Below are 18848 nucleotides of genomic sequence, written 5' to 3' on the forward strand. Positions count from 1 at the left end.
GCTCAGGTGGGGAGATGGGGGGAGAGGCTATGGTTCCCAGTGCTGAGAAAATTACCCGAAACTTGAAAATCGGACACAAGGAGCTTCCGCCCTCAAAGCTCTCCTGGAGGTGCCTTGGCTGACATTCTTGAAGCTACGAGTTAATGTGGTGTAGACGTCTGTCGGACCCGACGTGCCAGAGGGCGACGTTCCTAGGGAAATGTGGTCAGCAGCGGCATGCAGAGCGTGGCGGAAGGGACGATCTGCATCCTCGGCTCTGATGAGAGCAGGGCAGGGAAGAGGCACCCTGGGCTTGAGGAGAGGGACCCGGGTGTGCGGGAGCTGTCCGGGTTGGGCACTGGACAGGGACGCGTGATGATGCCTGGGCCACATCGGGGCCACCTGAGACTCACGGGCCACGGCCAGCGAGTGGCTCGGTGCCTCTCTGACACATGTGGCTGCGAGATGTCAGAGGACCAGTGCAATGACAGAGACACAGCCACGGCACCCTGTGGCTCGTCCTTCCAATCCAGCTGGCCCTGTGACCTGTTTTGGCCGATGGAATGTGGCAAAGGGTTCACTGTGTATGTCCCACGACCCAGGCCTCAGGAGACCCTCAGGGTCTACTTCACCCTCCTGGTGTGTTGGCTGAGCCACGTCAGGAAGCCGGTCTGGCTCAGGCGGGGGAGGGGGGGCGTGTGGCAGAGAGCCACGTGGCCCAGCGATGCAGCCCCCCGTGTCCGCGTATGCTGCCACTTCAGTCCCTCCAGCCCCACTCACCCTCGGCTGACAGCAGCTGTGCGAGTGGGAACCAGAGAAGCCACCAGCACCAGCCACACCCGCCGACTATGAGAAAGGGTTAGAGGGTGGTGTTAAGCCACAAAGATAGCTGGGCTTGGACTCCGGTTATGATTTGGTCAAGTGAGGATGATGAAGAAAGAGAGAAGCAGACACAGCGGCTGGTGGATGACGGGGAGTGATGTCAGGGGAAGAGGAAGCAGGAGCCTGGGGCTCATCACAGAGGGGCTGGAGGGGAGGGCCGGGGCTGAGCAGCGAGGCTGGGAAGTGGTCAGAGCGTGAGCCTCGGTCAGGCCGTGCAGGAAATGCAGTTATGAGAAAGGACCGCGGCCAGGGAAGCAGTGGCCGAGCGGGAAGTGGCAAGACCACAAAGGGAGAGGAAGTCCAGCCTGCTGAAGAGTTAGGCGTGTGGACTTTGAAATCACCAAGAACTACCTACCACAGGAGTGGGCGGGGAAAGGGACGAGGACCAGGAGCGAAGACCAGGAGCGAAGACTTCAGGAAATGAGGGGGGCCCCGGGGTGAGGTGTGACAATACGAGATTCAAAGCTGTGGCTTTTCAGGGAAGCAGAGACGGGTGTGCTAGTGCCCAGGAGTGGGACGAGGAAGCTGACCTCTCCCCAGGAACAGCGGTCCACAGAGCGGAGAGAAAAGCAGACCAGCCAGCATCGGGGGGAGGGGCATCCAGGCAGACGGGGGTGGGGAGCGGGTTCTGTCACTGCCCAGAAGTTGAGGGAGATGACTTCCTAAATGGGGAGAGGTGTCGACGCTTAGGGTTTGGAGAAAGATGCTGGCAACGTCCAGGTCACAGGGAGATGCCGTCGCTCATCAGGTGCTGGGAGCGGCTCTTGCTGCCCAGTCTCAGGTGACTGAGCGAAGGGGTGCCAGTCTCGGGGCCTGCGGGGTGGAAGATGCCCACTGGCCGTGGGGGTGGGGCGGGGACTGCACTCGAACGCCAGCACCACTGCTTCAGCTTGGGCCCGAGCCATCCGCTCCCCTCGCCTCTACCCTGCATCCTGGATTCCTTTGGCTGTGCCCGTCACTCTCCGTTTCTAGCAAACGCTGGTGATCGACTCGACGCCCCCGTCCCTGTCCAGGAGCCGGCCTACGACTGGCTAGCCTGGTCATGTGATAGCTCTGGTCCCAGCTGCCTGAGTCAGGCTGCTGCCCCGAGCAGCAGAGGGGGGAACAGATTCCAGGGGGAGCGTCCGGGTGGTCTCACGTTCAGAGTCCCCATGCCAGTGCGATGTGAAGGGCAGCATGGCAACGCAGCAGCCACTCCATGCCAGAGGTAGGACGAGGATGTGCACAGACAGCACTTGGCAGGCCCTCCAGGGACAGTGGCTGAATGTTGCCACGTGGAATGCTGTCACGGTGGCCGGATGTGATAAGATCCCCACAAGGCTAGAGGTCCATGTCTGGCCTGGAAGATACCTCTGTCAGTCCCCACAGACTTTCCCGACTCAGCCCCCACCCCCATCCACATGGGCAACAGTGGGCCCTGGAGATGCCCCTGTGGTCACCAGCTATCTGGGGCCTGGCCCGCTCAGGCCTGGTAGACAGACAGCTGGCCTCCGATGGCTCTCAGGAGGCACCTCGTCAGACAGAAAAGCCCGGCTCAAAGCCTCTGTAAATGCTGGAGGAAGAGACGATTCAAGACAAGGAGGGAGGGGGCGGGAGGGAAAGGCCGGTCCACCTGGCCCCGTCCCTCCTAGCCCTGTTACTACTGTGGTGTCACAAGCCCAAAATGTCATAGCCAAAACTGCCCTGCTCTGCCAGTCGAGGGCTGGAGCAGAGCGGGGGCAGCTGGGGAGGTGCGACGCGGGTGGCTCAGTGGCTGCAGGTTGGGGTCGCCTGGGGGTGTCTCACTTGCGTGTCTGACATCTGAGACCTCCATCGGGGTGCTGGCTGCAATACATACACAGGCCTCTCCGCAGGCACAGTCCGCGCTTCCCGGGGCCGTGGCTCCTGGTTTCTGAGAGCGTGTGCCCAGGACGGCAAGGCAGACTCGTGGAGCCTGTGAAGATCCAGCCCAGAAGTCCAATCTCATCACTGGCCCTGTCTTGGCTGGTCAGTGTTGTCACAGTCTCATCAAGGACACTCCACAAGGCATGTGGGGTGACAGACACTGCTCCGTCCCTCTGGAAAAGGCAGTCTGCCACCCTAGCGTCTCAGAACCATTTCTCCTCCGCAGCCCAGAACATTCCTACTCAGAGCAAGGGAGCCCCATGGGCCTAAATGCAGGCAAGCCCAGATGTGAAAGACAGGGAGGGGACAGTTGGAGGGACGAGGACACAGAGAGACACGACCATACATACAGAGGGGGGGCAGCCCTGTGAGAGACACTGCGGGGGCGTAGGTGACGTCCCTGGGGAGGCTCACCTCGCTGTGGCCTAGAGAGGGCTCCTGGCTGTGGCTGTGGCTGGGGGACCAAGACACCAGCGTCTGGAAATCTTGGGTGGGGCACCCCTCCCCTCTGCTCAGTCCCCTCCTGCAGCTTCTTGGGGGGCAGTGACAGCTGCGGCTGACATGCATCCAGTTCCACCTGCTTCCCGAGTGGGGTCTCACTCATCTTCCCAATAACCCGGGGACAGATAAACAGATACCTGGCGCAGGAGAGGAAGCGGCCCCATCTGACGACTGTTGAGGGAAAGAACGGTCAGGGAGGCGGCCCCTCAGGCCTATCCTTCCAGCCTGAAGCCCCTGCCTTTCCCGTACCTATGGGAGGCTGGGGGCGGTGCAGAGCCCAGCGCCAACCGGATCCCAGAACCTCGGAAGGGTCGGGTCCGCAGTGTCCGCGGAGCACTCCTAGCGGGGATGGAGACCCCGGTGGCCACTCGGGGCGCTCGCGGGCCGCGGTGGGGTCAGAGCAGGGGCTCCATGGCTCCGGCGACCTCCTCCCGACAGCAGGACTGGTCTGAGGCGCCTGACACCAGACCGACCGGCACAGCCAGGGCTTTCTGGGCAGTCAGGGTCCCCTCGCGGATCCTGCCCAGCTCCTCTGTGGCGGGAGGCGGGAGTGGGCGGCCTCACGCTCGGCCCGCAGGCGCTCGGCGCTGTGTGGGGCGCGAGGGTGGCGGGGAGGACCTGAGCCGCCCTCTGCCGGGCGCGGGGCGGGAGAGGGGGTTCGGTTTAGCACCAGCGGACAGACTGGCTTCCGGAAGGTGGGACGCGAAACTTTGCGCGGCACCGTAGTGGGGTCGGACTGTGACCCCGGGAACCGGTGATGGGGCCAGCCGTGGACACCACCCCCAGAAGCCGAGGTGACCTGTCGGAGAGGCCTGTCCGCTCTCTCCCTCGGTCAGAAAAGACCTCGAGCTCTCCAGATGCTCCCCAGGTCCGCGCGCCCCTGCGATCCCGGGGGGCCGCGCCCTCCCCCGGGGCCTCGCAGGGCTGCCGTCTTCCCTGAAGACCCCACCGCGCTTAAGACCCGGATCACCAGGTCGGAAGGGGGTTCCTCTCTCCCACTTCCATCTGTCTCTACGGCGGAGGGATTGTTTTGTTTGTTTGCAGTCGCCTCCCGCAGGGATTAGAAGCCCCAGGAGGGCTTCCCCAGCCGGAGGGCCGGCTCCAGTGCCCGCAGCGAAATTCAAGATGGAAACATCGAACACGAAATAAGCAGAGCCCTGCCTCCCACGGTGGTGCTTTGAAATAAACAAAATCTTAACAGATGTCCTTCACTTTTTGCGAGCCCTACTTTGCTGGTGCAGCTAATGTAGAAGAGTGTGACATCACGAGCCTCATGATGTCACGTCATCTGGCTTGTGTTATCACCCACATTCACTCTGAGACATCACCTCTGATTATCTGATGACATCGCCAGCCTGACTAGTGACATCCTTATACTGCATGACGTCATCCTGCCTGACTTGTGACATCACTACCTGCCCTGCGGTATCACTTCATTGGACCTGTGCCCTCATTTCATTGTACTGTGACGCCACCCTGCCTCATGACCCGGCCAGCCGACTCCTCTCCCGCCCAGTGTCTGGTGTTCCACGTCCACTGTGTCACAGGTCTTGCGTAGGCGCTGCAGGTGGTGCGGGTCCCTGGAGGCTGAGCACCCGGCAGGTCCGATTCAGAGGCTGTGCAGAGGTCCTAGGCCCAGGCGGGGACCCGGGACGGCGGAGGAGGCAGGAGGCGTGTTGGCCGAGGCTCGTCCACCTCGGGGGCGCCTGACTCGGTGCCCCTCGCGAATTTTCCTTTCAGATTTCCCGCGCCGCCCACGGACAGTTCTGCGCCCCAACTCGTCCCCGCCCCGCTCGGCCTGCAAGTGAACCCCACGATTCTGCCCAGCCCCGGGGTTCCGCGGCCAGGGCAGCCTGGAGACGCCGCCTCCTGGTGCGCCGCTCGCGCGGCGATTTTCCCGCCTGGTTCCGGAGGTGACAGCGGCGCGCGCAGGCGGGTGCCGCAGCTCCCCTTTGTGGCGGGCGGGTTGGTGGGCAGCGAGCAGACGCGTGACTGACGGTTGCCCCGGGCGGCGGCCGGGGGCGGGGTTGGGGAGCGGGGAGGAGCCAGCCGCTCATTGGCTGGCGCGAGTGTGGGAAAGAACGCGGGGCCAGGTTCACACAGCCCGCGCGCCTCTCCCTTAATAGCAGCGCGGCGGGCTGCGCGCGCGCGGGCCAGGAGCCTGGCCCCGCCAGAGAGGGACGCGCGACGCCGGCAGGCACGGGGGCGCACCATGCCTGCAGACACCCCGGGGAAGCCGAGAGCCTCGCCGCTGGCAGGAGCGCCTGCCAGCGCCAGCAGAACTCCAAACAAACCCCGGAGCGCGGCCGAGCACCGAAAGGTGGGACCTGGCGGGGCGTGGGTGGCACGCGTGGGTCGGGGACGGGCGGATGCGGGACTCAGCCGAAGCCCGACCCGCAGTCCTCCAAGCCGGTCATGGAGAAGCGGCGCCGAGCGCGCATCAACGAGAGTCTTGCGCAGCTCAAGACCCTCATCCTGGACGCCCTCAGGAAAGATGTAAGTCGGGGGCGGGAGGGGGGGTGGTGAAGTCGCGGGGCCGAGGCGCGGAGTCTGGAGTCTGGGACCCTCCTGGACTGCAAGCCGCCCACACCGGCCCTGTCGCCAGAGCTCCCACCACTCGAAGCTGGAGAAGGCAGACATCCTGGAGATGACTGTGAGGCACCTGCAGAGCTTGCGGCGCGTGCAGGTGGCAGGTGAGGCGCGGGCGGCAGCAGCGAGAGGGGAGGGACGAGGGACCACCCCCGCGGGCACCGACCCCCTGTCGCCTGCTGCCCCTGCAGCCGCGCTCGGCGCCGACCCCGCGGTCCTGGGCAAGTACCGCGCCGGCTTCAACGAGTGTCTGGCAGAGGTGAACCGCTTCCTGGCCGACTGCGAGGGCGTCTCGGCCGACGTGCGCTCTCGCCTGCTCGGCCACTTGGCGGCCTGCCTGGGCCAGCTGGGGCCCTCGCGCCGCCCGCGGCCCCCGCCCCCCTCTGCGGAGGTTCCGGCGCCGGAGGTCTACGCGGGCCACCAACCGCCGCCGGCGTTCGACAGCCCCTTCCCCCCGCTGCGCCCCGGAGCCGCCTTCGCGCTGCCAAGCCTGGCGTGCGCGTCCCCAGCCGCCCCCAGGGCGGGGCCGCAGGGCCCGGGCGCGCCCTGGAGGCCGTGGCTGCGGTGAGGCCGCGGCCCCGGGAGGTGGCCGGGGGCAGCCCGACTCTAGGGCCGCGGCCTTTGCTGAGACTGGACCAGGGAATATTTATCTCCAGAGGCCGCGTCGAGACTTTTGTGCTTGTATTTGTCTTTTTTGTGAAGTGCAGTCGGATATCACCGGCGGCTGCGGCCCTGGGTGGGGGGCTGGGGTGGGACAGGTTCTGCTGGTCCCTTCCCTAGCCCCGGTCCTTCCCCAGGTCCGACTCCGCGCGGGGCCCCTCCGCTCGCACGCAGCCTGGCAGGTGCGCCGCCTGGTGGGTCCGCTGGGCGTGGCGTGTGCACGCACCTGCGCAGGAGCCAGCGACCTGCCCTGAAGCGGGGGGGGTGCGGAGCCCCTCAGGAGGATCAGGCAGGAAGGTGACAGTTACATTTTCCAGAATGCATCCTAGTGTGGGGAATCACCCACACAGCCTCACTGGGCAAGTTTTCTCTTTAAGGCACTTTTCCCCTCTTCCACTCCTAGGGACCGTGGAAGGTGGGGACGTGTAGTCACAGTATTGTCTCGGCCGCGGAGCGGTGCTGAGGGGCGACTGTGCCTTGAAGCTTCAGTTCTGGCCTGGTCTACCTCCTGCTTTGTTCCCACCGTTCCGCCTGTGCCGCCCCTCCCCCTGCGGTCCCCGCCAGCAGGAGAGGGCATAAGAGTCCCCGGGGCAGGGAACTGGGGCAGGGCTGGCACAGGGCACTTAGTGCGGGGGCTCGGGGATGCCCTCACACCAGGTCCAGTCGTGCTGTGTACTGGCTTTGCCCTGGGAGGGGAGAGCCCTCTAGTGGGGAAGGTTGGGCAACGCACCTGCCCATGCTTCTGTCCTGAGCACTTGCTGTGTCAGCCTGCAACACCAGACAGCGACGCCAGGCAGCGTTGCACGTTGGCCCTGGAGTCACTGTTCCTCCGCCCCGGTCTCCTAGCTGGGGGCCGCTGCGGGCGGTACTCCAGGTGTGATGAGGGGCCCTCGAGCCCCATGCGCAGAGACTGGAGCGGATGTGCTGAGCCTGCCTGAGGCCGAGCCATGCCCCTTTACCAGCTACAGCTGAGTCCAGACGGTGGCCGCTGCCCACCTGGCCAAGGCCCATCTCGGAAGAGCAGGGTGAGTCACTGCCAGAGGCTGGTCTGCGTCTCCTCCAGTGGCTTCCCCGTCTGTGCCATGGGCAGGGTTCGCCTGGGCCCTCCTAGACAGGGCCATGATGGCAGGTCACGTGGCAGGGACCTCCAAGTCCCTACCAAGCCAGTCACTCCCTGTTCTTTCGCTGCCTTGCGTCCAGGGCCTAGGTCAGTGGTCCTGAATGGTGGCAGCAGTGTGGGCCAGGTGCTGCACCTAGGATATAAACATGCTCAGACGGCCTGGGCCCTGAGAGGGAGGAGCTGTTCGGCAGGCCTGGGACCGCCCCCTCAGCATGAGAGATGCAGAGGTCTGTGCTGGGAGGCTGGAAGCCCAGCTTGGTTGGGGGAAGGGTGCTGCTCAGGGAGAGGAGAGAAGGGCCTGGGGGCTTTGGGATGTGAAGCCATCGGGTGGTAGAAGGACAGTCAGGACCTATTCCAAGCTGGACCCCACACATCCTGCAGGAAAAAGGGGGGCCTCCCCGCCTGTGTGATCAAAGGGAGAAGGGCCCTTGGGGAAGACACCCAGAACCTGGGTCATCAAGCTCCCCCCTTCCCCCTCCCGCGAGAGGTCAGCACCAGGACTCTGGCCTCCTGTCCCCTCCCTGCACTTCCTCCTGCCCCCCAACCCTGCATGCTACCCTCAAGTACCCTGCTTTATTTCACGTTCTCCATAATCCGGTAATCTGCTCATACTGTTGTCACAGTGAGCTTTGCAGCCAGGCCCTGTCAGCGACCCCTCACCTCAGGCTCTGGGCAGACTCCTCCGGCCGCACCCTGGTGCCCAGCCTCCCCCTGGAATCTTCTCCCCACTTTCACACCAGGGGTGGCCTCCCCAGAGGCCAGGGCCACGTCTGTCACTCAGTCTGTCAGTCACCTCTGCCCCCAGCACCGGCTTGGAACAGCTCAGTCCATGTTGACCTAAGTCATTAATTTGAATGAAAGATGGAGCCAGGAGGCTTGGGAAGAGGGTGGTCCTTGGCTAGACTGGGGAGGTCTGAAGAAGCGCGGCACAGGTGGCGGCTGGGCCCCTGCCCAGGCTGCTACTTCTCTGGGGGCAGGGGCGGCACCCTTGCCTCCAGCTGCACAAGGAAGCACAGCCCTCTCCACACCTGGCCTGCTCACCTGCCCGGGAGCGGATCCCCGCCAGTGCTTTTCTCTAGGTCCAGTGAGCTGTGGCCAAAACGCGGGGTGCCCCCCTCACACTAGAGTCTCATCCGCCTTCCCGCTCTCCCTGGTCTTCCCCCGACTTCCTGCCCCTGCTTCCACCCCCGTCCCCCCCGCCCCCCCCCCCCCCCCCCCCCCCCCCCCCCCCCCCCCCCCCCCCCCCCTCCAGCCGGGCTCTGGGTCCCACCCCTGCCACTCGATTCTCCGGTTTTTGTCTTGCAGACACTTCCTGTTGAGTAATGGATGAAGCACCTTCTCCTGCCCGCGGATGGGGGAGAGTCAGGACTTCCTCCTGGGGTGAGGCAGGGACCGCTGGTCACGCCCGCCACAGCTGGCAGGCAGACCTGGCTTGTTATCTTTGGCCTCTTTCCAGCCCAGTTCCTGCCAGGACCAAGGTCAATAAATGTTTGCTGAATTCAGGGGTAGTCGGCTGACCTGCCTGCCTCTGTGGGTGTTGGATCCTGTCCATCTGGGTCCATCTGTCTCTTGTGGGGCCAGAGCTTGGGGACCTGACAATGATAGCGAATCATAGGTGTTTGAAATCTGGAGAAAGAATAAGTCTTCATGGTGACAGAAGTCGGCCTGGCCAGGCCCTCGAAACACTGCCCAGTGGCTTGGAAGTTCAGAGTAGGGAAGGAGTGGCGGCCGCTTGGAGCCCTGGCTCGGGCGAGATGAGGCCTTGAGTCTCCACCGCAGCTCCCATGGGATCCCGATTATCTGCAGGCTCCAGCAGCCCCATCCCTTCCCTGGCTCACCCTGGCTCCCCTCAGCTGTGCCTGACTGCTCTGTCTCTGGTCCTGGAGCCCTGGGGGGGCTGTCTACCTTTAGCGATGCAGCCTTGGGCAAGGAACAGGCCGCAGGGCCCCTCCCCGGAGGCCCCCAGAGCGGGTTGCCTGCGCAACCAACAGGTCCTGCAGAAGCGATTAGGCTGCTGGTGGGCCTGCTCTGTCTGTCTGTCCGACATCATTCGCTTTGGGGGGACCAGCTGTGCTCCACTGTGGAGGAGCCGACAAGAGTGTGGCCCAGCTAGCCCGCCAGCCCTGTGCAGCCTTCAGATGAGGGTGGCTCCTGAGGGACCCCGAGCCAGCACCACCCGGCCGAGCAGCCCCTGGCCTCCTGTCCCTCAGAGACTGGGAGATGATGCGTGTTAGTGGTTTTAAGCTGCTAAACTTTTGGTTCATTTGTTTTATGGCAGTGAATAACAATAAATTTCATGTAAAATTTAAGATAAATACAAATAACAATAGAAATAACTAAGGAGCCCATGGTCACCCAGGGGTCACACCACTCGTTCTCCTGACAACAATTGTGGAAGAGGTTGGGTGGGGGTGAGAACAGGAACTGGGGTGGGCACAAACCCAGGACAGCGCTGCCGCCGCGGTGACTGGCCGAGTGACTTGTCTGACTTTAACCGGAAGCAGTGTCCCAATGAGCTCTGATGGGGACGAGCCCCTGCCATGCTGGCACTGACCAGCCACAGCCTAGGCCCACCCCTATGGCACTGGGCAGGGCTGGCAGGGCTGGGGATCACTTCCGTGGCAGTAACTAATGGGGTACCAGGGTTGGAGTAGGAGGTTGAGGGTTCATAGGCCCGAGACTTCACACAAGGGCAGGTACGGGAGATGCGCCATGCCGACACTCCCAGCGCCCACCGCCCTGGGCGGGCCTGGCCTCAGCTGGCCCTGCCACCCACAGCGCAGACACCGACATGCCCAGGCCACACTGACCATTTCTACAGCCTGCTTGCCATGGTTACCAGAAAGCATGTGACTGGGTTGGGCTCAGGTCCCAGGTCCCCACTGTGAGTGAGGTGCTGGCTCAGCAAAACCAGAGGATGGGTGACTCTCACACGTGGCCGCCATCAACCCCGGAGCTCTCTCAGCAAGGGGGGTGCACACACCCAAGCCAGCCAAGTGTCCCACCTCCCGCCCTGGCCTTACCACCTGGGGGTCCCACCAGAGGCTGGCGGAGGAAAGCTTCCCCATGGTCCCCTAACACCCCTGACCCTGTCTAGCACAGTGAGGGGAGAAGCCCAGCCGCTCCAGATGTGGGGAGGCACCATTGTCCTCTCCCGGCCCCAGTGTCCACCCCCAACTTCTGAGCTGACCAGAGCCTGGGCCAAATACCCACACCCAGGGGCCATGGGCTGGCCGGCTGCAGCCTGAGTCCCCCCATCGCTGTGTCCCAGGGCCCAGGGACAGTGTGCAGGCCCTGGCTGTTCACTCCCCTACGTGGACCAGAAGGGGTTGGCCCCGAGAGTCCTGCCTGGGCGGGACAGGGAGTCACCTGGCTGTGTGTGCAGCCTCCTCCAGGACTGGCCCCACGGGCCTGGTTTGCTGAACTGGGAGGGAGGGCAGCGTCCTCCCTGAGCTCACCCATCTGCCACTTGGAGTTGGCGGCCTTTGGCCAGATGTCTCCTGATCGGAGGCCAGGTGCGATGGATGGACAGTGTCCCCGACAAGTGCAGCGCCCCCAAGGTGATGTCATGAGGAGGTGGGGCCTTCAGGGATGGGATTAGCGCCCTTGTCAAAGGGACACCACCGAGACTCACGAAGTGGTAGCGTCTGCAACCAGAGCTGGCCCTCGCGCAAACCAGACCACACTGCCCCTGACCTTGGCCTTCTGGCCTCCGGATGGGGAGAAGCACATTTCTGTAGTTGAGAAGGCCCAGTCTCTGGCGTCTGTCACTGGGGCCCAGACTGGCTGAGGGCCGGGGCTTAACGCTAGGACGCAAGCTGGAGGCGGGAGGTTGTGGCTCACTTCTCGGGATCCCTGGGGCCCATGGCCGCCCCTCTGGGGGCAGGAACTAAAGCTGCGGTGTCTGGGCTGATGTTCCTTTGAGCATGTGGCCCCTCTCTGGCACAGGCACACACAGCTGGGGGCGGGACCTGGGGACCTACAGGCCCCCTCAAGTGACCCCCAGTGAGCCTTCTCTTCAACCTTCACCCCGACCTCCTGCCCATGTCCAGTAACGCCGTTTCTCGCTGGCGAGGAGGCCTGCTGTGCCCAGCGTGCAGCTCAGAACCTGGGCAGAGCCTGGGCCACTGCGGCCCAGGGCATGGGAGCCTCGTGTGGAGTAAATGAACTGGCGCCCCTAACGTTCCAGTCCCCAAGGGGTGCTCGGGCTGGCAGTGTGATCACAGGGCCTGTGGCTGTGACCATGTCTGCGCGTGGGACCAGGCTGTGGGCTTCCTGGCTGCCGCCCACCGGAGTCCCAGGTGGACAGTCCCCTCAGGTCCGTGATGGGGCGTTGGAGGGAACTTGGAGGAGGGGAGAGGGAAGGGAAGAAGTAACACCCGTTTCTGGAGCCGCACCTGTCTCGGGGCTCCCAAGAATCGTGCCACCCAGAACTAGGCTCGCCCGGGCAGGCGAGCGAGGAGTAAAAGCACACAAAGACCCTGCAGAGACACGGACGCGGACCCTTCAGTCCACTCTGTGTCCGGAAAGCTGGCAGATACCACGCCAGCCCGAGCGCAGGTCAGCACGGGAGCTTCTGGAACTGCTTCTCGCACAGCCTGGGGCAGAACCCCGCTTCTGCCGTCACTCAGCCGTGTGACCTTCGGCAAGTCACAAAACCCCAAATGTAAAATGAGATTTGTGATAGGACCTGCCTTCCTGCTGTGTGGTTGAGAGGATTAAGTAAAATAGATGATCTGCATGAAGAGAATTGCTTTCAGTCAAGATGAGGCAGCTGGGACCAGACTTACTCTCCCACCGTAATCAACCGAAACAGCAGGTGAAATGTATGAGCCAGCACGCAGTGAAGGGCGCTGGTCCCTGACATGTGGGAAGAAAGTGCAGGGCGCCCTGTACCGCCCTAGCTGACACCTGAACGTGGCTTCCCGGCCGTGGTGCAGCCGGGGGCCGGGCAGAGCTGGCAGCCTCCCTGAGTTGAGGAGATGGAGCCGACAGTCGGGGACCCACGCAGCGGAGTTCGCAGGACAAAGTACCAGAGAGGAGGGAGATTCTGGAGAATGGGAGTGGGGCCTCAGCCTGGTGAGGACACTTCTCGGGGCCAGGAGAAATGGCCCAAGTGGACCGCAGGGAAGGGTCCTCTGAGTGCACGCGGGCACAAGTAGTCCCCGGGCCTCACCAGCCGGAATGGAAAACCTTGGAATCATGGGCGTGTGGCAGAGGACGCGGGAGGGTCTTGTCCCCGTAGTGAGTAATCATTGGCCTTGGCCTGAGTGCTGCTCTTGTTTGCCTAACCAAGTTCATAAACAAGGCCTGAAAGTATCGAACTGCTTTTAAGTACTTTATCTGCCCCCAGAACCAGGCTCAAGAGTATTTATGGGAGCATGAACATATCCAGCACCCAAAACGTTAAATTCACCATGTCTGGCATCCAGCAAAAAATTACCAGGCATGCAAGGAAGAAAAATATGACCCATAAAGAGGAGAAAAGTAAGTCAGTTGAAAGCAACCCAGAAATGTCACAGACAATAGAATTGGTAGACGAGGACGTTCATGTGTTCGAGAAGCTAGAGAAAAGACGGAATGTGTTAGAGACATTGAGGCTATAAACCCCGACTGGACCTCTAGCGGTGGAAGTTACAGAACATTATGGGAGGGAGGGGGAGAAATCACAGCATTTGAGGAAATGATGACTGGAATTTTCCAATCTTGATGTAAACCAGAAACCAACAGATCCAAAGAGCTCAATGAAACTCGAGCACGAGAAGTTTGAAGAAAACAACATCAAGGGACATTCTAAACAAATTGCTGAAACACAGATGAGGCAGTGATGTCTGCTCTGGCCACTTCCGTTCAACGGTGTAAGAGTCCCAGCCAGGCCAAGCGGCACGGAAACGAAACAAAAGGCATCCAGACTGGAAAGGAAGAAGTAAGACCGTATTCAAATGACATGACCTTATATACAGAAAATCCTAAGAAATCCGCCAAAAAACTATTAGAATTAATACATAAGTTAAGCAATGTTGCTGGGTACAAGATGAATATTTTCAGTCTATTGTATTTCCATCACTGGCAACAAACAATCTGAAAATGAAATTAAGAAACCTATTCCATTTATAATAACATCGAAAAGAATAACATACTTAGAGATAAATTTAACAAAAGAACCGTAAACCTCGTGCTTTGAAAACTAAGCAACATCGTTGAGAAAAGACACAAATGAACAGAAAGATCCTGCGTGTTCATGGACCTTGTTAAGGTGACAGAGAATGGGAGAAAATATTTGCCAAACATATATTGACGAGAGACTTGTGTTTATAATACAAAATAACTCTCTCGACCCAGTAATAAAAAGACAAATAACCCAACAATAACAAAAAAAAATGGGTGAAAAATCTGAATACACATTTCTCCAAAGACATAAATAGCCAATAAGCACATGAAAAGACGGTCAACATCATCAGCCATCAGGGAAATTTAAATCAAAACCACAATGAGATTGCACTTCACACCCACCAGGACAGATAGTAACAAGTGTAGTGTGCTCCTGGAGAAGCTGGAACACTTACAGCTGTCGTAAGACTGTGAAGTGGGGCAGCCACCGCAGAAAAGTCTGGAAGTTCCTCGAAAGCTTAACTGCAGAGTCACTACATGGCTCAGCAATTTCCCTCCTAGGGCCGTACCCAAGAGTGATGAAAACACACGTCCACAGGAGAACTTGCGCACACATGTTCACAGCGGCACCTTCACAAGGGCCGAGAAGTGGAAATCGCCCAAATGTCCATCCGCGATGAACCGGTGAATGGAACGCCCTCTACCCAAGGGTAGACTGATATTTGTCCTAAAAAGGAACAGAGCACGGACGCCCGCTAAGTCGTGGATGAGCCTCGAGAACAGGGCGCTGAGTTGGAGGAGCGGACACGGAAGGCCACGTGTTTGTGACCCTGTCCACGGAGAGCTTTGGCACATCGTAGAGATCAGATGAGGGGTTGCCTGGGGCTGGGTGAAAGTCGAGGGGAGTGGAGTCTGGTCTCCTTGGGGTGGTGAAAATGTTCTTAACTCGGTTAATAGTTGCACAACTCCGTGACTATGCTAAGAACCATTTAATTTAAGTGGGTGAAGTATACAATGTGTGAATTAGATGTCAATAAAGTGTTAAGCCTCCCCTACAAAAGCAGCAATAAAGAGAAAGTTGTAAGAGCTGCTAGAAAAAAAAGGCGCAGAGGAACGAAGAGGAGGCGAGGGCAGGGCTCTCTGGGGAAACAAACGCGAGGGGACAGTTACAAAGGCCACTGGGCCGGGGCTGCGGGCGGAGCACCTGGAGCAAGGGGAAGCTGCGACCACGCGGAAAACGGTTTGGCAGCTTCTTAGGAGGTGAAGCGTGTGACCTGGCCACTCGGCCCCAGGTGTTTACCCAGGAGAAGAGAAGGCCCACGTCCACACAAAGACCGAACACAGATGCTCCCATCAGCTTCACATGGAGTCGCCCCAAGCTAGCTGGGACCCGAATGTCCATCGACAGGTGAGCAGAGAAGCCAAGTGCGCCGTTTCCGACGGCGCAGCATCCGGGTGGATGCGGGTGCCAGAAAGAACTGGTGGTGTGCAGCGGTGTGGGTGCAGTGTGGGTGCGAACGGGCACACGCTGACGCCCATTAACATAACATTCCAGACAGCGCCACCTAACGGCAGTGACAGAGAGCCGATCGGTGGTCGCCTGGCGTGGCTTTTCCAAGGGCGCAGGAACCTTTAGCCTGACGGCCTCCTGGGTGTGTACATGTCGCACCTTAGCAAATTTTACACTTTGGATACGTGCAGTTTACTGTACATACAGCAAACCTCATTAAAACTATTTAAAAAGTAAGTGAAAAGCCCATAATTAGTGGAAAGCCCTTAAGGCCGCCTGGCATGTCGTAGCTGCTGCTGAGAATTGGCGCTCATTTTTCAGCGCTTTCTGCCTCAAGGTCAATGGCTCCGAGGCGGCTCCAGGACTTCAGGAAGGGGGCCTGGCGCGGAGTCGGGAGACGCACCCACCCCAGGCGCCGGCAGCGGTGCGGCCTGGGCTCTGTCGGCTTCCAGTGGGGTTTTGGTGCCCCCTGGCGGCCCCCAGGGGTACAGCAGGCTGCGTCTCGCTGCCGCCACCTTTTCCGCCCGTGGACAGGTGCTGGCCTCCGCTGTGGAGCTGGGCTGGTGTCCTGATGATGTGCTACAAGCCCTGCCCTCTCTCCTGTCCCCGCAGCAGACACCCCCACCCCGCCCAAGGCCGTGACTGAGGTGGGGGCGGAAGGGAGGAAGCCTCGGGCTCGCCCCCGGTGAGACCCTTCTCTCCACTGCCTGACCCCGCCCACTGCACGTTCCCTGCCCCGCCCCCGCCCCGCCCCCCGTTTCTCTTCTCCCAGGGCACCAGGCCGATGGCTGCGAACGCTCCGAACTCCTCATCTTACAGAAGTCGATGTTTGTCCACAGGCAGATCCACACATGCCACCCGAGCCGGACGCGGCGCTGGGCTAGCTGGGTGCCCCTGTGGGAACAAGCATGTGTGACAGGATCCCCGTCACCCCCCATCCGCGGAAACCAGTTGCAGGCCCAATGTGAAAGGTAAAACGATGACGCCTTCGAAAACAAGCAAGTCCATCCCCACGAAACCACAGGACCTAGAGCAGCCAGGCTCTTCAGGAAAAGTGACAGCCATGAAAGAATAGAGTCTTACCCAGGGATGTGACAAACGCACTCCTACAAATCCATGATAAACAGGCGTAGAAAATTGGCAAACGAACCGAGGAGACACCTGTCTTCCCAGCACCAAAGGCCAGAAACCCCAGCTGTTGAGGACACGTGACTAAAAGCACACGCGATGGCACTGTGGAGCCCGCACGAGCGCAGCACCAAGGCTGCCCAGCCGCCAGGACACGGGGCACAGAAGCCACCGAGTGTCCTGCAGCTGCAGAAGCGGGAGGGCTGGAAATGGAGTTGACGCCGGTCGCCTGTGTGAGGGACCCCACGAAACCCAAGCCTCCGGGCTGGTGACCGCGGTGGGTGCGGAGCCCACACACCCGTCCTGGCCTGCTCTGCCATCCGGTGCTCCTATGTCCTTTGTCACACCTTTTACACCAAACTGTCAAAGTGGTGCATGTTTCCCAGGCTCCGGGACCCACTGCGGGGACGGTCACTGGACCTCCGGTTTGCAGCTGGGTTGGCAGAGTCGGGGACCTGCTATGGGCGGCTGGCGTGGAAGTGGGGGGTAGTCTCACGGGATGGGGCCCTTAACCTGTGGGTCTGATGTGCCCTCTCTGGGTGATGGCGCCAAGACTGAGTTAAACCGTGGGGTACCAGCTGCAGCCTCAGGCGAAGTGCTCCGAGCAGGAGGGCAGCCTGGTCTCCCCGCACACAGACGCGGCGGGTTCTGAGGGCATGCACCGTGCCCGGGCAGGCTTGGCTCCCTGGGTGACACCAGCAGGCTCCACTTTCCCGTGCGGGCCGGCGGTGGTCACACGGTGCTCACTCGCCAGCCGTCCCTGTGTGTGCCTCCTGCTCCCCGGTCACACCAAGCAGTTTATTGGCAGTCAGAGCACCGGCTCGCTCTCCCTGTGGTGGCACCTCCTGCACTGTCCCCCTCGCAGCCTTGGCCCTGCTGTCCCCTGCCCACTGAGACTTGTCCCTGAGACTCTCACAGGAGTTTTGGCCCCGGGCCCCTCCTCAGCGGGGTCCCCGGCCCTGCCAGGCCCCACTTCTCTCCTCTCTGCTTCCGTCTTACAATGCGGCGCTGTCAAAACAATCTGATTTACCCGTGTGTTTAGATGTCTGCTGCCTGACCCTTCTCATGTCCCCAGCTGGGAGGCCGAAGGTTGTGTGTCACAGTGACCTGCCCAAGGATGGGCAACGTGGCCCAAGTCGGGTCAGGTGGCCTGGAGCACTGCTCAGAGAGGGCTTTTGGGACCCAACCTTGCACTTGCTAGCTGTGTGGCTAAGCACCAGTCCCGCACCCTCTCTGTGCCTCCCAAGCCCGGCTGTGGACTTGGCCCCTCCTGCTGCCCTCTCTCAGGGGTCTGGCACAGGAGCTGCCTTCGGGGGGCTGCTGTCCTCGGCCGATGCCAGAACCCAGTCACCCTTGCCCATCTCCTCTTGCCAGCTGGCTGGCCTGGGACGGCAGCGCCAGATCCCCTTTCCTGGAGATGCAGGCTGCACTGCCGCCCCCATCTCGGGTCCCGCCTGCTGGCAGGAGTGGCCCACTTTCCTCCCCTGACCCTCCACCTTCTCCAGAGGCCCAGGGCCCGTGCCTTTTTGGGGTGCTCTCCACCGAGAGCCTTTACCCAAGTCCCACAGGCTGGTCAGTGCTGCCAGGGAGGGGCCAGGTGGGGGTAGCTGCAAGTCCTGTCCCCAGGTCTGCACAGCCCACCTCCGAAGAACCCCCAGGGACATTCCGGAATCATCACTTCCCAGCTCGTCACTCCGACTCCCTCTGTTCCCACGGGGGCTGGGGTAAAGCCCCAAGCCCCAGAGGGCCTGGGCTGGTTCTGGGGGCTGCCGGCTGGCAAGGCGACGGGAGGAGTGGGGTCCGAGGTTCGACGGCAGTAGGGCCGCTTTGAGAGCCAAAGACAGCCCGTGGCCAGGGGAGGGGGGCGGAGGGCCCACCGCACGGACAGGAAGGCCTGTGCACCGCCGACCGCTGCTCAGACTCGGCCAGCGTCCGAGCCGACCCGAGGGTGTCCCTCGCGTAGCTGGAGGCCCCCCAAATGCCATCTATTTGTGGCCTGGACCCTGATGGCTGGCAGCAGACATGTGACACTGCAATGGGGTATTTTTGGCAGTGGGGGAGGGGCCTGTGTGGCAAGCCCAGCACCCTGCGGCTCTGGGACAGGCAGCCTGGACGCCCGGTCAGCGGCAGGAGCCCAGGTATGGCACCATCAGCTCCTCTTTCCTCTCCGAAGGGGTCCCAAAGGTGACAGCACCCCCAAGGACCTTCCCCAGAGCCAGACGGGAGGGCAAGGTCAGTGGGTCAGGGCCTTGAGGCACCTCCCTCTCGGGACTGGACTGGCCAGTGTGACCTCCCACCCCTGTGTCTGGCAGCAGCTGACCAGAGGCCCAGGGCAGCCCCTCAGGGGCTGAGAGGCGGGGGGCTTTGCAGCCGGGCTGGCCTGGTCAGGGCCGCAGACCCTGGGATCCGGAGGCGCCTCTGTTCTGTGGCCTCCTGCACAGGCGGGGGCACAGCCAGGCCCCCCTGGTGGTCCGGGTGCACCCC

General features: G+C 61.6%; 1 protein-coding gene and 1 long non-coding RNA gene across 2 annotated transcripts; both read left to right on the forward strand.

Moving 5' to 3' along the window:
* Positions 1 to 5345: 5345 nt before the first annotated feature.
* Positions 5346 to 7496, forward strand: HES4 (hes family bHLH transcription factor 4). Its single transcript, XM_023526444.1, has 4 exons — positions 5346 to 5566; positions 5647 to 5742; positions 5852 to 5939; positions 6027 to 7496. The coding sequence occupies exons 1-4, from the start codon at positions 5459 to 5461 to the stop codon at positions 6401 to 6403; spliced, it is 669 nt and encodes a 222-aa protein (XP_023382212.1). The 5' UTR covers positions 5346 to 5458; the 3' UTR covers positions 6404 to 7496.
* Positions 7497 to 7746: 250 nt separating this feature from the next.
* LOC111734212 lies at positions 7747 to 9956 on the forward strand. The gene is made up of 2 exons (XR_002778373.1): positions 7747 to 8102; positions 8921 to 9956. It is a non-coding gene; the product is annotated as an uncharacterized LOC111734212 (long non-coding RNA).
* Positions 9957 to 18848: the final 8892 nt, after the last annotated feature.

Source organism: Pteropus vampyrus, unplaced genomic scaffold (assembly GCF_000151845.1).
Source record: "Pteropus vampyrus isolate Shadow unplaced genomic scaffold, Pvam_2.0 Scaffold875, whole genome shotgun sequence".
Taxonomy (NCBI): Eukaryota; Metazoa; Chordata; class Mammalia; order Chiroptera; family Pteropodidae; genus Pteropus; species Pteropus vampyrus.

What these genes read in the sequence shown, in the direction of transcription:
- HES4 (XM_023526444.1), top strand. Translation starts at nt 5,459, where the DNA reads ATGCCTGCAGACACCCCGGGGAAGCCGAGAGCCTCGCCGCTGGCAGGA. An exon ending in GCGCGGCCGAGCACCGAAAG is followed by an intron (nt 5,567 to 5,646) that starts GTGGGACCTGGC and finishes CCCGACCCGCAG; the next exon opens with TCCTCCAAGCCGGTCATGGA. An exon ending in TGGACGCCCTCAGGAAAGAT is followed by an intron (nt 5,743 to 5,851) that starts GTAAGTCGGGGG and finishes CCCTGTCGCCAG; the next exon opens with AGCTCCCACCACTCGAAGCT.